At 40.6% G+C, this 26,855-nt stretch overlaps 1 protein-coding gene across 2 annotated transcripts; it reads left to right on the forward strand.

The window, feature by feature from the left end:
* Nucleotides 1-8,120: 8,120 nt before the first annotated feature.
* On the forward strand, nt 8,121-17,053 carry RB195_011263 (uncharacterized protein; the record flags this gene model as incomplete). 2 transcript variants are annotated; one of them, XM_064192603.1, is made up of 3 exons in its annotated part: nt 8,121-8,240; nt 9,240-9,348; nt 16,977-17,053. In XM_064192603.1, the coding sequence occupies 3 exons, from the start codon at nt 8,121-8,123 to the stop codon at nt 17,051-17,053; spliced, it is 306 nt and encodes a 101-aa protein (XP_064050186.1). The 2 variants fall into 2 exon arrangements, with proteins under 2 accessions (XP_064050186.1, XP_064050187.1); XM_064192604.1 differs by lacking the exons at nt 9,240-9,348; nt 16,977-17,053 and adding an exon at nt 8,726-8,810 and having other exon boundaries at nt 8,121-8,326.
* Nucleotides 17,054-26,855: the final 9,802 nt, after the last annotated feature.

Consider the following 26,855-nt stretch of genomic DNA (forward strand, 5'->3'; position numbering starts at 1 on the left):
TCGTTGAGTGACGAGGCCACGCCCCTCGTCGTCTGGACGCCGCTCGCCCGGCCACCGCGTTGCTCCTTCCGGCGGACAGAGCGTGCACGAATGCGTGGGTGACCGCACTGCGAACACCTCGTCATCAGAACGGAGCCGACGTGAACGCCAGCGGCCGTGCGAGTCTGCCAGCTCCGGAGAACGAGAAAGTGGGTCCCGTTGCCAGGATCCGCTTCATTGAACTTCCTTTCGTGAAGCTTGGTAGTGTTTTGGGCGCAGACGGGGAGGAGGTTGGCAATCCCCTTGTAAAGTAGGCACAAGTTAAGAGAGTGCGGGCTAAAGCTAGTAAGATGTGATGTGAAGCTAATAAGGTCATCGTAAAACGTAAACGTTGATCTAAGGAGGATCTCGGAGGCTCATGGCTAAAGCTGCAAGGGCGCGGTGTGGATTGACCCTCATCCGAGCTACCTTGCAGTGTGCTCCTGTGGCTTCGAGCTGTGCTCAGGTCCGGTGATGGAGCTGGGGACCTCCTTCTCCGCAGTCCCCGGCTGTGGAGATAGCTCGGCAAGAATTGGAGTCTGAGCAGTGACGTAGAGAAAGGGGTCAAAGATGTGTAGCCGGCACACCTTTGGGTTTAATTTAGTTTAGGGATGTTTGACCAGGTCCGGAGATTCCAATCCTACTTCCAACGAAGATTACTTCGCCACGCTACATTTCATCGAAGTGGAATAAACTGAGCTTGCATTCGGATAGTTTCTTCTACTCGTCCTATTCTTGAAAAGATAGTGAGAGAAGTAGTTTTGTAGGTGCTATTTCTTCTCAGACGTTTACGGTCTACGATATATACATGTATGTGTGAATAAGAACAGAATGTGCTCGGAACTTGTCTTTATGTGGCGAAGACAGTTGATGGCTTATCACTTTCGCCAAAACCTTATCTCATTATGTGATGTTTGAGCCGAAACAACGAACAATGCTGCATTCAGTACGACTTCATACTGTACGTGTACGTCAATGACGCACAGGAGCTACGCGGATTCCCTTAACGAAATCTACTCAACGAAGACTTCCAGAAAAATCTTTCTGAAGTAGGTCCTCTTCCGGTCGTGTCCTACCTAATCTAACCAAACAGTCTCTCTTTTGTTGCGTACAAGAGATTAGCTGAATCTGGATGAGTTGGGAGTGATTTGACGAGTGCGATTTCACCCGGCACTTGATCAATGAATGCTCAAGTTCCTCTCATACATACGTGAACTATTTTCCTCCTCAGAAGGCTCGCGTCTGTCATGGTTTGTTTTTGGGACAGTTTCCCTTTTTGCGCAAATTTTCGTTAAGCTTTGCCGGTAAGGAATCCCATGTGTTGGACGGTATTGTGATTAAAACGAAGCAAAATATACTATGTTCATTGGAATCGGAACACTTTTTACACTGTTATGAACTTTTTGAACTGAACTTTCCAACTTCAATGTTCGTTGTCGTTCGTCAAACACTTCAACATTTTGGCCACGACCCAAATTTCGATTGACGTGATCGTGTGTGCTGCTTGAACAGCGGACGCAGTAGTTTTTGGCACAGCGGTGCCGCTGCCGCTGTGGGCGGAGCGTTTTGCGGACGGGTGAAAAGAAAATTTTGATGAACACATAAAACAGATTATATTGTTCGAATAGCATGCTTCAATGTTCGGATCCGCTGCATTCTGTTAAGCAGCAGAAACCGGAAATTATGTTTGGAAAGTTCTCTTAAATTTCGTGTAAATTAGTGAACAAATAAACAAACACAATCAATGCAAATAAAAGCTCTAGAAAAGCCTGTTTTCTCATGTTTGACTTCTAGAATCTTCTTTTGAATTCAAATAATCCTTCTCATGCTGTCATTTAAGAGCTGCACAGTTTTTTTTTTCTAAGAATTAACTTCACGTCTATTTAGCTATATACGTTCATTTATATTTATTAATTATTTATATTATTATTCATATTTATTAATTTAATTCGCTGATAAACCTCTGCGTCACTCTCTGAAGAACCACAAAGAACGCACTGCTCCCGCGCTCCACCCATAAGAACTGATTGAGGAGATTGGGAATGAATTCCATTCTACTGCAAGACGAGTTGTCATTTATTTATTTATTTCTACACAACACACCAGAAGAAAGAATAAGTAGGACCGGATGTTAATTCGTTCATTTTTATTTCTTCTCGCTTCCTCTGCTTGCTATTCTCAGAACGCGTACGTAGGACTTCTGGTTGTACCAAGACTTGGATTTACATCTTAATCTTTTTATGGGTGCCTATGGATGCGTAGTGCTGTTCGCAGGTGATCGCATTGGAATTATGAGTTAAACTAGGACTGAAGGAGACGATTAATGATCATCCCACTTAGGAAATACGACAGAAACACGCGGAAGAGGATGGTGAAGAATAACTGAGAATCGAACAACAGAATGTGTTTCTCAAGCAGACTAAGTACATCCGGGAAGAGGCGGAGAAGTGCTTTCAAAGAGTTTCTCAAAAAAACACGTGACTTTTTCCGAGTTTGATCTCTGAGTAAGCAGCCGATTGAGACTTCTTTTCTCTGGACGTTCCGGAAGCGACGAGATCATACACATGTCGTTAATTGTAGCTGGAGGACTACATCACGGAAATCTCCAGCTAGTTATAAAGTTCCAAAGAACGACCACCTCCACATTTGGACATTTGTGGTGATGCGTACAAAATCGTTGTATAGAAATCGCTCGAACGTTCCATCAAAACCATCGTCACCACCACCACAACCACGTGTCTTTTGTTTGTTCAGGCGGTACGTGCATTGTTTCAGACCCATCAAATATGAATATGGAAGAAATCTCAGTCCAGCGGTTTTTACAGTAAAATTAGGCTACCAATCATTCAACGGTTTCGAATTTAATTTTAGCGTAACTAAAAATGATCAAAACAAAAAAATAACAGAGTTTTTGTCGAATATAATTTTAGAATTCTAGTGGTATGGGACCACTTGCCAGTATATTCACTCTGAATGTTTCTCTCTCATTACAAAAAGAGTTCTGAAAAACAGCCCAAGAAATGGTGATTATTCTTCATTCTTCGATTTGTTGGTGTGCGATGGTAGTTGAACCTGGAACATTCGGGAAAGCATGTCTAGTCACACTAGATCCTATGTTCTCTTCAATTTGAATGAATCTTGGAGTTCCTGTATTACATATTTATTATTATTGTTTCTATTCAATTCGATTATGCCCGACAGGACTTTGGTCTCGGGGGAAAAAAGCGCAAAACAAGATAAACATTCCTCTTAGCGACCTGTGAAGCATAACGAAACTAAATGTTATCACTGCATCCAGCAAAGGAAAGGATTTCCAAATAAGGAATCGTGAAGATTTTTCAAATTATTCTTCATTCTATTGCTTTATGAAGACTTTATTCACAAATAAAAAGGTGGAACATCTACCAGAAAATTGAAAAAGTGTAAGTTGCGGCCCCAAAGAAAAACGTGGCGGGTTGCAGTAAGCTGCAGCGCTTGGTTGTGAGGAGTACCGAGCAATCCGGACGCATGTCGCGACTCTCGGATCGACTTCACTGCTATTTGCGTTGGAGAATAAACATCGTCTTATACTTGTCCAATCGAAAAGATCACAAGAATTTGAAACAGGCTCGATTTTAGCACAATTTTACAGCTAGTCCTTAGGAGATTGTAGAATTAATGGGGAAAATAAAAAGAGAAATAGAGGTTGTAGAAATACCCTCAGCAAGGTTCTTCGGACCACCGTCCTACCACTTATTAGTCGCAACTTTCGCACACTTAGGTAGCCACGAATCTGCCTCTAGCAAGCTTTGGAATATTTTCTTATTTATCCCAGAAAGTATGCATCTGTAAACCAAAATCGACCTGCCTTCGGGGAATCCGAGTTATGTTTGTCTGAATGTATAATGATTGCTCCTTTTTTAAATTAAAGAAAATTTTTTAAGTGGTAAAAATAACTAGCGCTAACCCTTTGGTTTAGAGACACTTAACTAATAGAAAGTGTCTACTTAGAAAAGAGAGTAACAGTAAAACAATCCAGCTCTTATCACACATCTGCTCACTTTTATCGTTTTGGAACCGCGGTGGCGTCGACTTCGCACGAGTGCGAAGGCGACGCCACCGCGCTTCCAAGTCTGTATTAGATCCAGGAATCAAGCGAGGTGTTCGCGATTTTTTTTCTGAATTACCGTGTACCATACAGACTGTGATGAGCGCCGTTTTCATCTGCTCACGTTGAGACAGAAATTGTAGACTTACAAAAAAAAAATCACCACTAGGTGTATTCGGTAGATGATTCCCGAGCAAGCTTCTATACGTTTAAGTTTGAAACCAAAATACTTTTAGGTTTTTTGGAAGGACAAAATAGTGCCTTATAGGCAACATACCACAAAATCGACGATATTGGGATCCCATGAGGACAAAATACAATTGAAGGTGTGCACTATGAATATCACGCTCAATTTCTCTTAATCGTGCTGGAAAACATCATGGGAAACGACATTCCTGTATGATATTTCCTACGAGGCACCTTGCAACGTAACCTTTGCATAAGCGTCCCTTTTCTCAACAGCCTCTCCGTTGGTTTTACCTAAACGGACTGCTGAGTAAAACTCACTCATTATCGTCTGCTCGCTCGCAAACGCGGCACATGTTCAAGGGTGGCGTGCTGTAACGTGCCTCATAGGAAAAAACCTACAAAAAGGCCTTCTTCCAGAAAGGCCGTTTTCAGGACGATTAGAGGGGATTGAGCGTGAGCGCGCCGCACTCGTAACCTACGTCTCTAACCGTATTTTTTTCATGGAGAGATCCTATCTTCGTCAATTTAGTGGTATGGTATCTCTACTACATTGGCTGGCTCCTTCAATTCATTGGACTGGCCGTGTACTCGCCCAATAAGGTAATCTGTCCATCTGGGAGCTGGACCAGGATTTTTGACTGCAGAATTCTGTATTCATTGCCGCCACTATGGAAATTCTCACGATAAGGTTGAAATAGGATACAGACGAATGAAAACTATCTAAATTGTGGTGCAATAGGACAGGATAGGAATAGGAAGAAACAAAAGAATAATATATAATATATAGTCATAACAAACAATAACTACAGTAGTGTAGCGCTTACTTCGGCGCGATGGGTCCCCTGTTGAGTTCCACGGCCCGATTGGAGCTAGCAAAGGTTCCGTTGGGTTGCACCATAAGTCAAGTCCTTTTGACTCTACTGTACTTCTTACATATTTATTTTTACGAAGTAATGAAGCTGATATCCAGTCCACATACTTTCCGTTCTGATGTTTGTTTGTTTGTTTGTTTTCCTCACCGAATTTCAGCCAATAGTTCAACGATGAGTCAGAGAATGTTACGGTTAAGAATCTCTCATCACTTCACATCTTATTTAGAAGACTATGAAAAATCAAGTTCCGACATAGCACTAAGTGTTCATCATCGTACAGGACAAACAAGATAAACTGGTTGTTGAGACGTGTGTCCTCGACAATTTACTCTCAATCGAGTGATTTTCTAGGACTGATTTTTTGTTCTTACATGCTCGTGTGCCTACTGACCCCAACGCATTTATTTGATTATCAGTATAGTCACCGTGTCCGTTTGGAACGATAGCAATCCTCGTAGCGGGTCCACAAAATTTCCGCGTTCTGCAGAATGGCCGTTAGAGACTATATATAGCCATCTCTCGTGTTTTTCATCTTCAGAAGTTTTTAGAAAAGTTTTTGTTATCCAATCACTCTTTTTTTTTCGCTGCATGACTAATGTAGCGGAGTGCCACATGACTTTCACGATCAAAAAAAAAAAAACCAGGGCGATCTGAATAGAAGACACGTGGGACAAATTTTATCATTTATTAAGGAAAAAAAGAAAAACCCAAACAGGTAGTTAATTAATAAAAAAACAGTAAATTATGGTAATGGGTAATAATACGAAATAAATTATGTCACTACAACTTATCAAAATATCCTATACCTTTCTTAAGATTTAATTCTACTTAAGCCATGATTTCTTAGAGAATTAATTTTATTTCAGACATGATTTTCTTGACAATTTTATGAAGGAGTTCCTTAGTCAGCTAGGCGGAGTGAAAATGTAGCTGCAGTGTTTGAAATTCACTCAGAGTTGCGACAGAGTGATATTTATTTGAAAGAATTTCCGAATTTTTCTCCATTAAAATCAAGATATATGGTCGAATCTCAATTTTATTGGGTCTGCTTGCAAGTGTACTCAAGAATAAGCGCATTTGAAAATAATTATGAACGGGACTATTCATGGATTCGGTTGATGAAAGCGCCTTTTGGAATGTGTTTGAGAAGTCAGCGACTAGAACCAGTGATTATCGAAGTAAGAGGATAAGAGGAAAGGAATACATATAGTATTCATACATAACCTTAACTGTCGTTGCAAATAGTACATATCGTTTTGCTAAAAATAACGTATTTTTGCATAAATTGAAATCTGAGTGGAATTTTGAAAAGAACCATAGGAAGACTACCAGAGGAATGGAAGTGAGTTGTATAAAGTGAAACTATCCAATATATGCCTAAGATCTGAATACCTAGAAGTTCTTGTGACATCTACATATCAGTAGAGAAATTATATGGAAATAGGAATAGAAATAGGCTACGCTTTGATCGCTGGAAGTTTAGATAAAGAGGTTTAAGAATTCTGGACAGTCCGCTTTTCTACGCAATCCTCATTTTGTCGGCGGAAAATGTGTACCTCATTTGTGTCAGTTATTAATGAGGAGTTCAGAGCGACCAACACTAAGCAACTCTTTGTTAAACAGTGAATAGAGAAAAATGTAAGCATAAAATTCAGTCTAACTGAATCCTAAGCTCCAAATATCTTCTTTTCTAAAATATTGGCTGTTTTATCATTCATAAAAATTCATATTCATTACTCATAAAATTCATAAATATTCATAATATTCATAAAAACGAAAAGTGCGTTGAGATTGGTTGGAGGGAACAAAACAAGGGAGATGAGCTAAACTCCCAGATGAAAACAGGATCTTTGCACAAACTAATTTCTCAGAGATGAAAAGAGCAGTCCTGGCTTAGTTCCCTTCATATGTAGTGTGCCAATGGAGATGTGTTACTCTCAAAGAAAGTGAAAAGCTCTGTTACGAGATGTGTTCACCAATCCGGAAAACCTTGTGTGTGTCATCTTCAAGAACATGCACTAGTGTTTCATTAATTTTCAGGGAAGGATAGTATAAAAACCAAGTGCAGATGGAACTGCTAGAATATTCGCTTATTCTTGATAACTTTTAATTTTGGCTCTTTAGCACATACAGAACGAAGACTGCAGAACGAAATCTCGTGTCTATTTATGTTGGAATACGGACTAGGAAGAAGCTCTACGATGCGAATTCCTTCACAAAGTGTACCCAGGACGCAGAATGCACTTTGGGGAAGAAGAAATTAGCGCAGAAATGCTGAAATATCTTCCTCCGTCTGGGATTCGTAAGGTGACAAAGATCATCCCTTCACTATGAATTGAGGAAAGAGTACGTGACTCGTGCAGGTACGCCATCACAAAACCCCTCCACAAAAAGTTACACGTCGCGAACCGTAGGAACTAGCGAGGAATATCTTTGCTGCGTGTTACGTACAAGCTTGTAGAGCGGATTATTCTGGGCCGAATTATTGAACATCGCAAAGAAACAGCGCGCGACGAGCAAGCTGGCTTTCGTCCTGGCCGATCCACGATTGAACAAGTGTTTATCGCCAGGAGAATGATCGGATCATGCAACAGTATTCGAAACCAATACAACTATCCTTTGTGGACTTTGAAACCTCTTTGAACTCTCCTCATGGAGACCGTCTTCTCAACGCATTTCTCTCAAATGGGGTACCATGAAAGTACGTACGCTTCACTAATGACATGAATGGAACAACTACTGCGATCTGAACACCAGCTGGATGTTCATCCCTGTTTGAAGTGGTAACTGGAGTAGGTCAAGTGACAGTGGCCGGACCCTTTTTGTTTAACTTCGCCATCGATGACGTCATACGAATAGCTGTCGACCAGGTCCCGTCGACATCACCTTAGCACCATGAGGGTACCTCTTGATCGACCTCAAGTACGCCAATGTCGTTATATTCGCGAAGATCAATGCGAAACTTCAACACAAACATGCCAACATTGGATCGAAGCTGGAGACAGCCTATGGATTACGCCCTGATGAGTGCAAGCAGATGTGGGTCTCTTCGAGATCTTGAACGGGAAATCAAGGTGAACGGAGTGCCGGTCGAGCTCGTCGAACGTTTAACTCCATCACGAAATGTCTGTGGTCGACCTCCATATCCAAGAAAGTCAGGGTGCTAGTGTACCTATCAGCAATTCGTCTCATCATGATATACGGATCGGAGGTTTTGAGCAGCACCGTCTGCGGTAATGGAGAGCCTTGAACGCAAAGGAAGCTGCATAGACAGTTGCTTGGCTAGTTTTGACCTAGCGTATGCCACAATGAAGATCTTTACGCGAAAGTCGATGTGGTGTACAGGCGGATGACCATCGAAAGTGGATACAGAAAATCGTCTTCGCGTCTTTGGACATGTACTGAAGGGACCAGCAGATCGTGGATAAGCAGTTGAGGCGAGAATTGAGGTCCAGCAGGATATGGAATAGCGACGAATTGATTGGTTCTGTACAAGCTCTCGCAGAAGATTGGATTGAACTATGTTCAAGAACGACACATATAAGATGTTTCTTTAAAGGCCGATGGACCCACCTCGAGCCGAATCGCCAGGTCAACCGCGACTCTCAAGATGCAGCGACTTACGCGACCGTATCGAGCTTTAAGTCGTATTGAATCAACAACACCTCGGATGCAATGGACACCGATACAGGGATCATCACGCAATTCTTTAATTCCTTCCATCTGGATTCAGTTGGACGCGTATAACTGTCCTCCAGACGTAGATTTTTGGCGCCAACTTCAACAAGATGCCAAATATTTGTCGTCTTGTCGAAATTAGCGTCTGTTGGCTAGCTTGAAATGTTGCGAAAGTGAAACAGGGGAATGATGGAAAAGCCAGAATCCGAAGCCTTCTCGTACATTTTTTCATTTTCTTTTTCTTCTCTTCAGTGGAAGTTTGAGCAAAAAATCATCCTTGTGCAGTCCTCGGCTCCGCCAACAAAAAATCATCCAAGAACACAAAAAAAGACGGGATGATTTCCTCCAAACCTAATGGTTCTTTCTATTCCTCTCAAACCGCAATAACGTTTTAGAGAAGAAAAGTTATGGCCGAAACGCAGGATCTTTTTCAGCGAGATCGCCCATTCTCCGAAGAATACATGCAGTGTAATAGAAAAGTGACGCATTCTGAGTCGAGTTTTGGTAGGTTCCTCTAACCGTCAGCACAGCACATAAATATTGACCGAAAGCTATGTTCAACACTTTCGACACTATTTTTCTCTTCAAAGTGCACACAGTTGTTGGAAGCAGTAAATTTCTGGACACTCTCTGGATTTTGCTGATGCTTGATTGAAAATCTATAGCGACTAACAAGAGCAATATCGCAGAAATATCTTCTTTTTATTGAAAGATACATATACATGGTGTACAGGTCCAAGCCTACCCATGCGGCTTCAGAATGGTACCAGAAATATAAGTTCTGTCAGTAAAACGAAGAACAGGCATGCCCTGCCATTCCCCAACTTCTGTGGGTGAAGAAAAGGAAGACAATATTTCATTAAAAGGATAATTGATAAAGTCACTGGGATAGCAATCCACTTGGGATGCGCCAACGCATCCTACTGTAATTCGTAATCGTTGATGTTTTGAAACGGTATTCCCCAATACAATAACTTGCGGGGGCCAGCCGATGATCAATTCAGTGTTTTTATCCTCCCAGACAAGCCTGGTACCAATTTATCGAACCCGGAGGGATGAAAAGCTTGGTTGCCATTGGGCGGTTTTGAACTCTCGACTGTGCGACTACAGCGGACCTCTGATCGACTGCGCCACATCCGCCTCAGTATCTTATATATTTTATCATCTCGTGATTTTCCCAGGGAATTTTCTCCAGAGTTTGATGCTGGTCCTTCCATTTAAGGCATCACCCCACGAATCTGAGGTGGTGCAGATTTCAGGTGGAGTATTCGTATACGTGATGGGAGACTACGGAGAGGGGGGTGATTCCGTCCATTTCTTCCTAAATGCCGTAAAAAACGGCCCGAAAGAAGCGGCGCCGCACAAGGCTGGCGCGCTCCAGTCGAACTCCTTGTAGAAAATAGTGCGCCAAAACGCCTGAAGCCGTATCTTTCGGGCCGTTTTCTACGACAATTAGGAAGAAATGGACGGAATCACCCCCCTCTCCGTAGTCTCCTATCCCGTATCGAAAACTCCACCTGAAATCTGCACCACCTCAGATTCGTGGGGTGATGCCTTTAAATATTCATATCACAATCAGTTTTCACATAATTGCTCTTTGCACAATTGCTGCATGAGTGCGCAGGCGTTGTCCTTTGCTGCGGGGAAGAAATTTCCTTTTTGATAGTGGCGTATTTGTCGAGAACAATTTTTTTTGGAGCTGAGCTTGTTTACAGCCACGTCGAAAAATTTTGATTTATTATTTGAGAAGATTAATTGTTAAAACTACTCCGTTTTTAATAGCGGCGTGTAGAAAAATCTTCAAAATTTAGTTCTTTACGGTAACAGCTCGTACATATTTTATAAGTACGGTCTCACCTCGAACTCCCTTCTCACGCAAATGCACTGGACGTGAGATCACTCTACTCCATGTGTACATAAATCACTTTTCTAACTGTGACGATCGCTCTTCTCGATGTTATCTACAGCTAGAATAGCTACAGGACCTAGGTGGGCAAAAAACCACATGAAATCAGGTCCGCCACCCTGCATATCTACAGAGAATAGCTAGTCCCGAAATTCAAAAAAAAATCAGGTGGATTTCGCTGGACTCTGAAAAAAAATGCAGGCGAAACATCTAACTAAACAAAATTCCAATTGTTGCCGACCGTTGACTACGACAACTAACTATACGATAACTGAAAAAAAAACTACCTGAAGATGTTGTAGTCAATGACATTAGATAGAAAATTTAGTCTAAAGGGACGACATACAACAGATTTTTTGAAATGTTCTCTCGTTCTTTCTAATATTATCACTTCTGTTATTAATAACCGATTATTTTCATTATTAAGATTTTATTATTAATGTATTCGGATAAGGTGAAGTGGATTTTTTTACACCCGTTCAACAACCCGTCCCCTATATCTCATACCACTAGTTTATTTTACTTGATTTATGTCTCGCTATTCATCTGGGCAGAAACCGTGCCATTAAAATTCCTAGAGAACATTGTAAAACCGGTCCTAGACGGTAGTTAAGTGCAAGACAAACAAATGACCAATGAGTTGATGGGAATTCCAAAAAAAACCACCACGGAAACAGTTAGCCAGTAGAAATCGCAAAAATATTGGCTGAAATAGGTGTATTAAACATTAAACGTTAAAGACGTTTAAATCAGTCCTGAAGAAAATTTCCCACCAGCATAGAAGTGACACCTGTCATTGCAGTCGACCAATTTTTAGTTAGGATTAAGCGAAAAATAGTCGAATAAGATAAAAACTGTTAGGACAGTCGCAAAAAATTAGTGCATCACTTTTTCCATTACTAACAACGATCTGGAACGAATTTTTTGAGTTTGAGAAGTAAAAAAGTTTGGGAAGTAGTTTAGAAGTACGAAACGCGAAACATTACAAATATCAAATTCTGAGCTTTTTTTTAATCGATCGACGTTTATCCGACGATGTAACTTTTCACACTTATAGGAGAGACGGAGATCGGAGACACTTATAGGAGATCTGCTCAATGCACTTCCATCTCATTTCTCGTGAAGGTGCAAATAGTCCTCTCGTTGGATGAACTGAGTTCTATGATTCGTGGATTTCTAAGTGGTATTTGAATTATTCCAGTAAAGCCATGCAGAATATTATCTCCTAATGAAAAGAATCTGAGATAAAAAGTGTGTCCCGTACGCAGCCTTTGAACAGCGGCGAAATCACAGTGTATGCTTTAAAAAAAGTGTGTTGGATGTGTTTTGCTATAGTGTGCCTGCGAGGTTTTTAGATGGAACCTTTATTTGCCCTACGTTTCGGCTTTTTCGCCCTGAACGATTATCGAAACACTGACCCAGGGTGGTGTGGCACTTGACGGGATAAACGTAGCATTGTTCCAGTCATCCTCTATTTAGGCCTCTGAAGACGGCGAAAAAGCCGAAACGTCAGGCAAATAAAGGTTCCATCTAAAAACCTCGCAGACACACTATAGCAAAACACAGACAGAATATGCCGAGGTTTCAAGACAAAAGAAAATCGAACTAGTGTGTTGGATTCTATTACAGTAATAAACGAAGAATTAGAACTAGTAGTGATCGAAGCTAGTTAAAGTCGCTAGCACATACATACGAGAGGAAGGTGATCCTGAACCATACATACCTTTGTGACCAAGTGTTATCAAGTATCTTGCCTTGATGACATAAAAACAAAGAATTTTCTGTTTTTTTTTCTGAGTGTAACTGCACAGAAGGACGCTGTTGGAGGTAAAAGTGTGCAGCAAGTTGCCCTTTTACTTGCACGCATTCTCATCGTTCTTAATCGTTTCATGCCTGTCAGACTCAGTGCCCACTCAGCCAAGACAAGAAGATAGGATCGACAGCACGTTTCAGAAACGGTCTAACTTTCCCTATTAACTACGAATTGAGGAAATTCTTGAAAACTTCCGTAGCTCCATTCAAGAATTAGTCTTTTGACTATTTTCGAATTTCTATCTTAAGTGTATGCATTTATTTATTAAATTAATTTTGGATCTGTTGAACGACACTCGGTTAAGTGCGCATCTTTCACATCGACGCTGTTCTCGGAAAACTTTTTATAGCAATCAGTGAAAAATAGACGACAGAAATTGCACCGAGAATCTAATCTAGTTTCTTCCTGAAGAAGTGATCACAAATTGTGAGAAAACGTGATAGTTCCTCAAAATCGGAAATTTTAATGCGATTTGTCAAGGTTGCTCGCGAATTCCCCAACTTCTTAGCGCTGGTGTTAGTGTTCTCGAAAATTCCAACATGGTGGTACTGTATAATTGCGATTGCTATCATATGTTGATAGCGTAATATCCAAAATATCACACAAACGTATTCTGATGGATCACATCTCACTGTGTTTAATGCTGGCATTCGATTTTGACAGCATGCTGCGTCAATTTGGCGTCGCAGACGACATTATACTTGCATATTTCATGCTTTTACGTATTCATTTCCAACTAGGACATCTGGTTCTATCTCATCTTAATATTAAGAGGATCTCAATGAAAAAAGTTAGTCATTGTTGACACATGAACAATGTAAAATACAATAAATGGGGATAATTTCCAAACTGAGGGACAAAATAATAAGTCGGAGCCATCGAAGAGTGCAATTTTCAGAAAAAGGGTAATTTTCACTCACTTAAATTAGTAGCATATCTAAATCTGAAGCACATTCTTTTACCTGAGGACCACTCGGAGTTTTCTCTGATTTCGATTTTGAGTCGCATTTTCACATCTCCCTGAGGATTTTTCACCGCATTCGATAAATCAGCGCGGAATTCATAGTGACAGGATTTTGATAGAGAATGGAATTTTAGTTGTTATAATTATTACTTTGTTATTTTACTCCGAATTACGCCCTTACGGTTAAACGTTTCCGCTTACCCAAAAATTCATCCATTTGAGCACAGAAAACGTCCTGTTGTGAAATTAGCTGCCCATTTAAAGGCATCACGAATCTGAGGTGGTGCAGATTTCAGGTGGAGTATTCGTATACGGGATGGGAGACTATGAAGAGGGGGGTTATCCTGTCCATTTTTTCCTAATTGCCGTAAAAAACGGCCCGGAAGATGCAGCGCCGCACAAGGCTGGCGCGCTCTAGTCTAACTCCCTGTACAAAATAGTGCGCCAAAACGCCTGAAGCCGTATCTTCCGGGCCATTTTTTACGGCAATTAGGAAGAAATGGACGGAGCCATCCCCCTCTCCGTAGTCTCCCATCCCGTATACGAATACTCCACCTGAAATCCGTACCACCTCAGATTCGTGGGGTGATGCCTTTAATCAAAAAAGACGAGTTTTATGATAACTTCTGGAAAAAGGTATTCCATCAAGTAAATGCGTGGGAGAAGTGCCTTGGCATAATTGCCGCTAGAAGCGCTCCTTCTCAAAAAAAAAATCTTGAAAAAGAAAAAATAGAACTGAAACGAAAAATTAGCGAGTCATAATCGGTTGATCTGAGTTCTTCTTTCTTTTCTGTTCTTTTTTGTCAGAATATATGTATTTTGAGAGAGCTCAAATTATTCAGCTCAAAGACAGCATACCACGAATCTGATGTGATGAGAGAATTCGGGAAAAAGATGAGAGATGAATTTTAGATTGCGGGATCCGCTAATAACTCCTTAATCGTCGTAAAAGAAGTAAGTCGTGGAAGACGCCGATTTTTAGGACGATTTCCGTTGTAACTGGAACCTTCTGCACGCCCCGCATCCACGGACGAGCAACCAAGAGATTAATGAGATCTCCTCACCAAGGTATTCAAGTAGAACTGATAAATAGGGTGCTGGGGCGGAAAGTGCACATAGCGGTATGTACTAATGTATCTCGCAGGGAATAAAGCGGCTCCCATGCCGTTTTTCACGAGGGAGAGATGACCGGAACCACCCCGGACCTCGCAATTTGCAACTACATCTCTAGTTTTCGCTCATGTCGTCAGATTCGTGGTGTGCTCCATATCCTTAGCCCTTCAGGAGTTGGTAGGAGGTTCCGCTGTGACTTCACTGTGGATCAAAACTACCCTTTGAATTCCTTCGAATTACACTTATTATCTAAAAAAAAGGAACTGCAGTCAGACTGTTATAACTGAAAGTGGAACCAGTATTGTAGTATAAGAGCGCGCATTATGGCATTTTTAGCATTCACTATTTTTTAGCTTATATTACGTGTGCATACTACTGAATATTCATTTATAACAGATGCAAATTGAAATCTGCGGAATGTTGTTGAGAAGAAAAACTTGAGAGTTTAATGTGATGTTTAAGTAATGACTCGCTAATTTTTCTGTATCATTTCTATTTTTTGTTATTCAAGAATTTTTTTGAGAGCGAACGCTTCAAGCGTAGCTGCATTCCAGCTGGTGGTAGATCAAGGCACTTCTCTCACACATTCACTTGATGGAATACCTTTTTGTAGCAGTTATCATGAAACTCGTCTTCAGTTGAGAAACTGTGGAGCTAGTTTCCCCACAGGACATTTTCTGTGCTAAATTTGATCAATTTTTGTTCCATAAGCGGAAAAGTTTTAGCGTAAGGCCATAGTTAGGTGTAAACAGCGCTGAAATTCTATTCTCCATCAAAATCGTACCTCTATGAAGTCCGCGCTGATTTATCGACTAATTTATCGATTGCAGTGAAAAATGCTCAGGTAGATGTGAAAATGCTACTCTGTATCAAAAACCGAGATAACTCCGAGCGGTACTCACGTTTACGAAAGCGTCTTCAGATTTAAATATCCTACTGATTAAAATGTACTTGTGTAATAATGAAACAAAAAGAAGAAATACACAAGGTTGTCAACGCTCGAAGAATCTAGGAACCAGTAGAGTGAACAAAATCACAATTATTGCACTAGCAACTAGTGCAAAATCACAAAGGAACAGCACAAGAAAACAAGCAGAAGCGAGCAACGAACTGCTGTGAAAAAAAAAAACCCTCGTGATGTTTCGCTTTCATAACTTCATACTCTGTTGAGGTTTATTTCCATTGGGGTCTAGTCGACTCTTTTTTCTCTCCCAATTCTACCAACGGCTAACTCATTTCCATGTTACACTGAATCCTAACTGCAGAACTAAAATATAACATTAAAAAAAACTAAATACGCACACTACCTTTTCCTTAGCATTTAGATCATCGTCAAGCGCACTTTGAATGTTTTTCAGCGTGTGCGCTTATTTACAAGTCCCAAGAAAGACACATCAACAGAAATAAAAGCTTAATCGAGGATAGGGTGTATCGCCTTAAACAGTCCGCTTGGGATGCGCCTACGCGTTAGCTTCAATCCAGAATCGTTTGAGCTTATACGAACGCGTGTCTCGACTACGCAATGATTTGATTAGCAGATGAACCAGTCTGTTTTTAAGCTATCAGACAACGCTGAAACCAATTTTTATCTTCGGAGATCTCGGAGAAATGAAGGCTTGCTTGGAACTATCCTATGAATTTTCTGTCAAATCAGCTCCAAAAACGCAAAATTTTTCCCAGAACCGCAAAGAGAGGTGCAAAAAGAGAGGAATGCAAAGACAGACATGTGATAAAGTCGAAATTCCTCCTTTTCTCGCGATTTTAACATGAGCGGTTGAGTTTACCTAAAAGATAAACCATGAACGATTTGCTCAAAAGTGAGTAGAAAAAGTAGAGCACATTCATATAGCAGCATATGTTGCATTGTCCCATTTTTTCGGTTGCTGGACTTATCATTCATTACAATATTCGTAAAAGCGGACGTAGAACGAACAGATATCAAATTACCACGTACGTATCGGCACCTTTTCACAGCGCTGGAGCAGAAGCGAACAATTTTCATTGAAAAATGACACATCAGAATGAGGTACGTAGGAAGTTTTACAACGAAAAATCTTCGTAGAAAAAATCGAACACGAGTAGAATCACGAGACATATTTATCAGATGTTCTTTTTTGTTCAGAGAAAAAATTGCCAATTGCATCGATTGGCACGGCACGATTGAGCCGTAGAAAATGAGTTCTGCAAATGATTGTTATTGTATGTACGCAGGGATGCAAAGTAGATACACTGTAAAACAGTAGATGCGTAACATGTTTACTTTGTTACTTTGTTTTACCTTATTAGGCGGTTAGGGTGTTTGATTGGATAAATCACGTTTGATTTCATTCTTTCAGGCTCTGAAGAAGACGATATTGCCGGAGCGTTAGCCACGGATAAAAGACGACAACAACCTCGTGTCTGGCTCAATTAAGGGAGCCAAATAATGAAACGTCACCATGCCGAGGGTCAAAAAAATCGTACATGGAAATTTTTGCTGTGGATTTTTTATAGTCACAACAAAAATCACAAGAATTGAGTTCACTTTTGATATAACTCACCACAACACGATTGAGGATAAAAAAAAATAGCTCAAATACTAGTAAAATAAGAGAAAAAACGACTAATTGAATTCCGAGTATCTTATTACAGCATTAAATTTTTATTGCTCGAGAAAAAACATCAGGTATAAGCCCTATTTTGATGTTGACAGTGTTTTTCTTTTTCGTTTTGGCGCACTTTTGATGCGTGTGAGCAAATAAATATTAATAATAATAGATAATAGATGGACGTTAAAGAGTTCGGCACATGTATGGAGCATGTATGTGTAGTCCAACCACGACGTCTGACTATTGTCGGCTCGACTTTCCTCTCGCCTATTCTTATCGCTATCTCGTGTCCGATTAAGTTTACCCAGCAGATAAATCTCTGACCTTTTTCAGAAATTTGAGCAAAAACGAAGCGAAGCCAGTCTGGTCCGTATACACATAGAACACGCACGTGCTGTGAAACCCCTTTTTCAATGTAATTCAACCAAAATAATGTCGCGAGACAAATTCTAGGAGTGGGTGATTTTGTTTAGGTTGTAAAAAGTCGTGAACGTTCCTAAACTGCCGAGTCCAGATGTCAAGATGAAAGGCACCGAGGCTAGAAATATTACCGCGAAGGTCGTCATTTTCGCATTGAATCTCTTGTAGTACACACTGTGCGGAGTTGATTTCAACTTTCACCATCCAGAGTGCCCTTAAGATCAACATTTTACTATTGGGATGGAAATGGGATGGGACGTGTCGGCAGAGATGTAAGGTTCGAAAATCTGTGTTATGTGCGCCTGAATGGCTGGAATTGAAGATTTGTGGAATGAAAACTTTTCCATGACGAAAGATTTCACAGCTGCTCTCGTATGTTCCAAGAATAATGTTTGATGTAGTATAGTAATTTTTTTTTACTAAAAAGAAAACTCTGTAAATCTAATTATAGAGTTTCATTGTTTTCGAGAATTGGTAAGTACACACTTAAGGGAATTGTCTTTAGAAGGGAAATTCACATTATATTGGGTCATCTCACAAATAATCCATGTTTTCCCATGAATCCATGAATCCATGTTCTTTTCCACACAAATGATTTTTAAAAAATACGGGTTAATTGATCATTAGCTGGGACAATGTTCACTGTTTGCGCTCTCCGCTGCAGTGTTGCTTTAAATAAAATCACAAAGAAAATATGTTGAATATGTTTCTTTGTCAATTACATCGTAATTTAAAAAAAAGTATTTTTAAAAATCGACCTGAACACTTTAAAACTTCTAAAAATGCAAGGAGTAAAGCGAACCCGCCAGCTATTCAAGGAGCAAGTTCATGAAGATATTTTGCCATCAATTCCTCACATTCTAGTTTGTGCAATAAGAAAATCGGGACAATAAAGTGCAATAAAACAGACTAAACTATGTAACAAAACAACTCAACGTGGCTAGTGATCTTGTGGCAACCTTGAGTAAGGTTTAAAAAAGGGAACAAGGCGAGCGTCGCCAACGAAACGGATTGTTTTAATGGCAATGTTGCAGTCGTAATAGTTCGTTGCATTGGTATGCCATCCTCAGCAAAAACCTCAAACTGGCAGCATCGAACACTTGAGTGGGCTCGCATTCTGTTTCCTATACGATGACATTAGGTCTGTCAAAAGAAAATGTTAAGAATGGGTAGTGTCTCTTAATATGGCTCGGAACACAGTATTCTGCAAATGATACTCAACTGGTCTGAAAAATAAGCCGCCAATTCTTGTTATGCGAGTTAACTAATGCAATAAATTTTTATTTTCCATATTTTCAAGGCGTACTAATATGGCGTTAAAGTTCGAGTTGGAAGAGCTGTTAGGCGCGTTAAACGCATCGAAAAAATTGACATTCTGGTACATACGTACTTCACATATATACATACATACTCCAGTTCGTGACGGTTATGTTACATGAATGATAACGGGGGGCAAGTTATATGAAAATGTATGAGTGGAGGTAGAAGTTAATCAACAAAGAATATTCGAAAAACGAAGCGGTAGTTATGAAAATGCATCACCCTTACTACTGTTGTTCTTCGAGTTTCGATCGAGCGGGCGCCAGTAATTTCTCCATTTGTCCCGATTACGGCCAAGAATTGGCTGATGGGCTCTCCTTTCACCAGGGACACGAAGAACATAATATATTTCTCTAAAGAACATCATAAAGAGATCTAACCAGCGGAGCGGCAGTCTTCTTCTAATGTGTTTGATATCGCGTGGTATCCAGCCGCTCACAGCTCTGGTCCAACGATTGTCATTAAAACGCGCCAAGAGTTCGGCCCACCTTATTCTACTTCCGCAGACAAGTGCGGCGGCGTCTCTAATCTTCGGTCATTAACGTAGGACAGAACTTCGAATCCTTTTTTTCCACTTGCGTAAAGCCCGTTAACCCTTTCGATGGGACGCTGAGCAATGGTGCATTTTCTGCCTGATTCTAAATTCCATAGCCTCTGAAGCATAGGTCACAGCAGAAAGTGAGGTACTGTCAAAAAGTCAAGTCAAGTTAAGTCGGAGTCAGCTATTCTTGGTCTTCCTCATTGCATCCTTGATGGTGTGCTCTGCATATCTGAAACATTCGGATACGTTCCTTCCGTTGAGGGTGAATGGGGCATCCGAAACCAACATTCAGGCATCATCTTTGAATCCATCTCTAAATATGAGCAATATTTCAAAATTCAGCTGAAAAGTTTTTCCCCCACGTTTCGTTGAATTTGAGTAGTATTAGTTCCGGATGATTAATGCGTTGTTGTTAGGACATATTCACGCCCGCATGCTATCTCATTCCAAATTTCATGAGAGTGGCCTTGAATTTTCTAGGTTAGATACTGTCACCCTGCCGAAGCCTTCATTTTAAATCGATTGACGTCCTTAGAGAATGAGGGAATTGCGGTTGTAAAGTTAATGCATAACTTTCGGAATTCATTTATGTATTAAGTGGGGACGTGTTGGTTGTCCAAGGCTTCCATGACCACTTCGGGCTCAATCGAGCGAAAAGTTTCCCAAATCAGTAGAAACGTCTTGCATTCTCGCAGTGCCTCGGTGTCGAAACCAGTTATGTATGGTCTATTTTGCTTAATCCCTTTCGAAATCCTGCTTGCAGCATAGCTGTCCCTCATCTAATGTTTTTCAAGGATAATTCTTGTAAAGAGACAAACAGTAAGCAGATGGGATGTCAGTTGAAGATATCATGTTTTGTTTCTCTTACACAATAGCACGGTCCCGCTGTTCTTTCACTTCTTATAGACTACGCATTCCGACAAGTAACGAGTGAGGAGACTTGCCAGGGTGTTGATGAGTGGTAGCTCGTGCGATGCTTCACCCGCATGATATCATTTCGAATTTCGGAGGAATAAACCTTAGGGATACTACGTACATTTTTTGTCAAATGGTGATGAGGCAAGTGGACGTGGCTCTTGAATGGGTTCCTTTAGACAGTAATCTTCGTCATTATAATTTCAAACAAAACCGCTGCTCTCGTCTCTCTAAGGTCTTTTTATATCCCTTCTCTGCGAAGCCTCACTAGCTTGGGCGTGAGTTCATGGATGCCTGAGGCTCACACTTATCTCTGCTTCAAACTAAAGTATTATCCTGAGGGGTTTCGAGGATAGGTGATAGCGGATGGTGGTCTCAAAACTCTCAACTTTCCTTGCGCAGTCGTGAAGATGCTCTACGAGACAATAATATTCCACGTCGGTGTTGTTTATTGTAACTAAATTTCCAAAAGCAGCCTAATTAAGCGGATATGTCTCAGTCGATGACTGTTTCCTCCTCTTATTCTTTCCATAAGAGGCGAAATCTTCCTCGAAGGAAGATTGATCTCGCATAGAACTTTGGTGCGACAGCGACTTCAGTCAGGCATAACTTTTTACTGGCGATAATGTGGTCAATTTCATTGTTTCAGTCTCCACCGGGGAACCTTCACATTTAGCGTAGGAAGGAGGGGTTCTAAAGTGTTCAGATAGTCAGAGTAATATGACGAAAATGACCTATTTTGTGATGGAATTGCGTGAGTCTCGAAGAGGTGCGGTGCAGAACCCCGCAAAGCACGTGCTCAATCGCTTATATAATTTGAGTACAAGAGAGATAGTCAAGACCTGGTTGCACGCATCTGGGACAAGAGTTAGATAAGCAGTTCGGATGAGTATGATTACACGTAAAGGGAATGTCGCAGACTAACAGCTTGCGACTTTGGAGTTAACGTTTACCGTGTGTACCTCCAACTCCTTCCTTCCCACATATTTCAGGCAAGAGCAAACGTCTAGAAAGCCTACATCCTTACTTGCGTGAACCAGGAGTGCTAGGACGGTAACAGTAGTAGAAATTAGTCCCTCAACTGCTAGATTTAACTAACATTGCGACAGTTCAGCAGTTTTTACGAATGATATGTAGACTTCAATCGTAACCTGTGTGCATATCTTGTATGCTTTGCGTGTCGAAGTTCAGACCAGCGACGGAACGAGTAGAGTAACATGTAATGTACGGCAATTTTGTCCGGGATTGGTGTGGAGTCGCTAGGAAGGTCCGCTGTGTCGGTACGATAGGTAGCATGGAGTTTCGAATCCGCCCTAGTGCAGACTAACCCTTTCCCATCTTTAATAAATAATAATAATAACAAGCTAGGACGGGTGTAGCCCAGTTGATAAGAGGTTCCGATGTCTGCACGATCGACCGGAGGTTCAAATCCGCCCTACTGCTTATCAAGCCTTTCACCACTCCGGAGTCGACAAATTGGTGCTAGATTTGTCTGGGAGGATAAAAAACTGGCTTGACACATCAGCTGCACCTTGCAAATCACTTTATAGGCTAGTCATATGTTCGTAAACTTCGAACGATTGAGTGTGTTGAAGTGAATGAGTTGGCGGATCCCAAGTGCGTTGGTAAACGCAAGACATTCTATCCTTCACTTTGTTGCCAACCACGAACATTTAATTTTCTTTAAGCTTTGATGGAAAAGATCTTACAATTTTCTTACGTTTGATCTTACGATTACGGAATATTCATTCAACTACTCTGCTCTTTACAGGATACAATGCAGTGGTAAAAAGTTCCGCTACGAGGGCACGATCGAGCGGAAATGACAGATGGACTGATTAACGCTAAGCACTTCATACTATATAGTTGATTTATTGCACTCCAACAAAAGAATAAGGGATAGCGAATCTAGCAGTGATCAATACATTTTGAATCGCCCACGCACTCTTCTTTAAAGGCATCACCCCACGAATCTGAAGTGGTGCAGATTGCAGGTGGAGTATTCTTATAAGGGATAGTAGATTATGGAGAGGAGGGTTATTCCGTCCGTTTCCTCCTAATTGCCGTTAAAAAAAACGGCTCAGAAGATGCGGCGCTGCACAAGGCTGGCGCGCTCCAGTCAAACTCCCTGTGCGCCAAAACGCCTAAAGCCGTGTCTTCCGTGCCGTTAGGAAGAAATGGACGGAATCACCCTCCCCTCCATAATCTACTATCTCCTATAAGGATACTCCACCTGAAATCCGTACAACCTCAGATTCGTGGAGTGATGCCTTTAAAAGCATCACCCCACGAATCTGAGACGGTGCGGATTTCAGATGTAGTATTCGTATACGGGATCGTAGATTATGGCGAGGATGGTGATTCCGTCCATTTCTTCCTAATTGGCATAAAAAGGCCCGGAAGATACAGCTTTGAGTGTTCCGCTATTTTCTACGAGTTCGATTTGAGCGCGCTAGCCTTGAGCACATCCCTCATCTTCTGGAACGTTTTTACGGCAATTAGGAAGAACCTCGATTGTTTGAGTTCTTGAAGCATTATTACGCGATCATATTCGATTATGAGTACACACCATTTTTGAAGCTTAAAAACTGCAAAACTCCTTTTTAAGTTGCATGAACTTGTTCTTTAGAGTAAAATAAGTATAACTCGTCCTTTCCGTTTTCTGATGTTCTTTCCTTCTATTCCAGATGAAGACAAAAAAAAAATAAAGTGTGCGACACTAATCAATTCCAGTGGGGACGTGCCTTCGCTTCAGAATCGTTTAGGTTTTTGGGGGGTCAGCAGATGTATTAATTCATCTTCTTATCTTCCAAGCAGATCCGGTAGCAATTTATTCACCCAGGAGAGAGAGGAAAGGCTTAATTGGCACAAGGGCGGTTTCGCACCACTAGTCTTGCAATCACAGCCGATCTTTTTACCGACTGCGACATATGCGGCCATATTTCTTATCATGCTATATAATAACGCGCTTAGTTTATTTGTATGTATGTGTGCGTGTGTTTGTCTGTGTGTCACGAAAATACTCCACACAGAACTCCGCAGCGGTGAGGTGCTGAACCATCGACATGCATCTGATAGGCGAGCATTCTACCATTTATCCATTGTCCAAAGCTACGTAGCAAGCTATGTTGTGTTTGATAAGGCAAGTTAGTTCCTATCATATGTTAGTGAAGGTAAATAAACTTTTATGTAAATGTATACTCCCAGATTTGCAAACTATCATGCTGTATAATAACGGGCTTATTCTGTCACGTGTGTGCGTCTGTGTATGCGTGTGTCTCAGTCAAGAAATTCCAAAAAGAGAGGGAAACGAATACCATTACGTCAGTTTGGTGCGCTAGAGCCCCAACGCGGTAAAATTGGGTGAGACGGGTCCTACGGCGTCGAATTCGTGCCCCGGAGCCAGATAGCTGTAAAATGGGTGCGATCGGTCCCACCGGGTCGGAATGGTGCGCCGGTGCCAGAAAGTTATAAAGTGGGGAGAGACGGTATCCACTGCGTCGGATTGGTGCGCGGGAGCCCCAACGCAGAAGAATGGGTTTCTATGGTTCCTTCACATAACTATTTCCAGCATGTCTCCCTAACGCTGCTAATATCCTTTTCTCAAAAGGAGGAAACACACGTACGCACGTCTGCTTAAATGCAATACATAGTAGCCAAAATACATAGGTTTACCCGATCTGACGTAGAACGTTATTTTTATCACTACGATAGTGATATGATATTTCATGTTAGCACATCATTCTTTACTGATAGGTGAGAACGGAGGAAACTCATACTTCGAATAATGTTTCCAAATTATGGAGGTTTGAGAGGAACATTGATGTAAAATCAAGTTTAATTGTTCTCCAAATATGGAACTGAGCATTTAGGGAAAAACCATAGGATCTTTCATCTCTGTTTAAATTTTCGGCTAAAACATCGAAGAAAGCGTTGATAGAAAAAGTTAATCTAATTTTACAAAAACTGTCGCTACTGTTATTTCTTATTGATCATTGGTTATTATTGGTGGAGGCGAACGAAGCGAACTCCAAAAAAAAAAGGCTTTAGCCGGACGTTCAGGCTTTCTTTCTCGTTTCATAACAACGGTTTATCGCGGACTTTCAGGCTTTCCTTCTAGTTTCATAACAACGGTTTATCGCGGACTTTCAGGCTTTCAGGCTTTCCTTCTGGTTTCATAACAACGGTTTATCCGGAACGTTTAACGGACTATGTCTGTTTAAGTGAGCTCAGCTCAGCAGCTGTTTTATTCTCGAGACGCAGTCTTCAGTGCTCAATCTTCCAGTTGCTGAAAACAAAAGGGATAATATTTTTGTCAGCGAAATAACTGGTACATTTTCTTAAAATATTATTTGAGAAAATTCATTCCTTTGGGCATCAAAGTTTTCTCGAAGGTTAGGTCCCTCATTTTCAGCCTCCTTCCCAGAACTTTAGCAAATCCAACAACACGTCGATCCCCTATGGATGATCAGAATAACCTCTCGCGACTGTTTGAACACGGCTCTGACCCTGCCAAGACCATCGGTATTGATGATCAAATAAGACTGCCGCGCTGTGTGTTTGCTGTGCCAGCCTCGGTCCTTACTGCAACGAACTCACGCCACTTAACAATGCACTTTTCTCCAGAAAAATCGAAGCACATTTCTATATGCTTCGTTGCACTTTTTTTGGTTATCTTTGAATTCATTATCTTTTTTCTGTCGTTTATTGGACATTGGATAATTTATCATTCATTGGATCCTTCATTGGACGATAATTTATCACGAATCGAATATAACCTCTGAAAGACTGACAAGATCTCATGAATTGTATTTGAAGACTTGAAATCTTTTAAAGTATTATTCTATCATAGTAGAAATATTCGTTTTTAAAGAAAAACTTATTACCGTGGGAATTTTTCCTGTTGTTGGCAATTTATTCCGTGAACTACCGTATCTTGTGAAAAAGCGCCAAAATCTTCGTTACATGCGAATGCACTTTTGTGGAAAGAACATAGTTTGAATCTGGAATTCAATACTACTTCAAAGTTCCTGAGTTATCTGATTTCGCCTCTTGAGAAGAATATTTTAAAAAAAGACATAAGAAACTTTCTACGTATTGAGGCACCAAATCCCTAGTTCGGAAAACGTCTTGAATTTCGCATCTATATTATTCTTGACGTTTGATTTTTCGTTTGTTTACCATTGAACTGACGTCGTTCGTGTATTTTAGTATCAGTTTGTGTCAAAGTTTCAAGTGAGAGTCTGATATTTTGTGCAATCCTGAAGAAGTGTTGGCCGTCTTCGCGGTATCACTTTCAACGTTTCATTGGAGAGCTCAGTCGTTTTATAGCGAAATTCTTACTAATAATTTTTCGGTTGTTTCTTCTCTAGTAGAACACGTCTCATCGCTGCGTGTCTCAAATTTCGGCTCCTTCTTTCAGAGGTAAAAAAAGGAACAGACTAACTCAATTAACTTGTATTCGCACCCGAACTGTAGAATCAACGAATTGTAAATCAATTTCCTAAGGATAAAATCAAATTTTTGAGGCCAGGCGATTACTTGGATAGTTAGATGGCCCATCTTTGTCATAGGAATTGCCAACCAGAGAATAAGTTGTTATTGGTTTGACCATCTTCATAGCTGAATTTCTGTACCTTCTTTTGAAGCCAAAAACGATTAACTGAATTAAATTAATTAAATTGGATCAATTATCTTGCATTGTCACCCGAACTGTGGTACCAGCCAATGATAAACCCATTTATTAAGGATAGAGACTTTAACATGGAAATTTTTAAATTTGCACTTACTTGGCTAATTAAATGGCTCATCTATGTCAATTATGAGGATTCAGGATTGTTTCCATTCGGCTTTTTCTTTGCTGTTATAATCGAAGATATTCGTATGTTTCGTATGTGACTCTGACGAGGTCCAGATCCTTGAGCTCGGTTCAGCTGAGCTCTCAGCAGATACTGCTAGTCTGTCAGTTCGCTACCGGTTTCAGATCTTTTCCTGCTTATAAGGTAAAACATTATAAATAATCACCCAGTGTAAAAACAGTATTGTTAGTGTGCAAATCAACACATTCAACATAGTGATCAGACACATATTGGCGTTAAAATGTTCCCATCAAAATGGTAGTGTTCGTGTTTTTGGTTGAATTTTCAAAAACTCCATAAATCCAGTAACTGAATGAACGTGTACCACAAATAAATTCGTCACAAGAAAACAATTTTTTGTATTCAAAAATAACTCACTAATTTAAGATTCTCGTCGTTATTTCAAAATTAATTACAATTTTTCTTCTTTTAATTTCTTCGTTACTATTTTAACGCTTTTTCGATTCCCACGTTATTGGATTTTCCTAATTTTTTCTCAGTGCTAATCTAGCTGTATTCTTGGATACAAGTATGTATAGTATCCTCGATTTATTCGCATCTGCTTTTCAGGTG

Source organism: Necator americanus, chromosome III (genome assembly GCF_031761385.1).
Source record: "Necator americanus strain Aroian chromosome III, whole genome shotgun sequence".
Taxonomy (NCBI): Eukaryota; Metazoa; Nematoda; class Chromadorea; order Rhabditida; family Ancylostomatidae; genus Necator; species Necator americanus.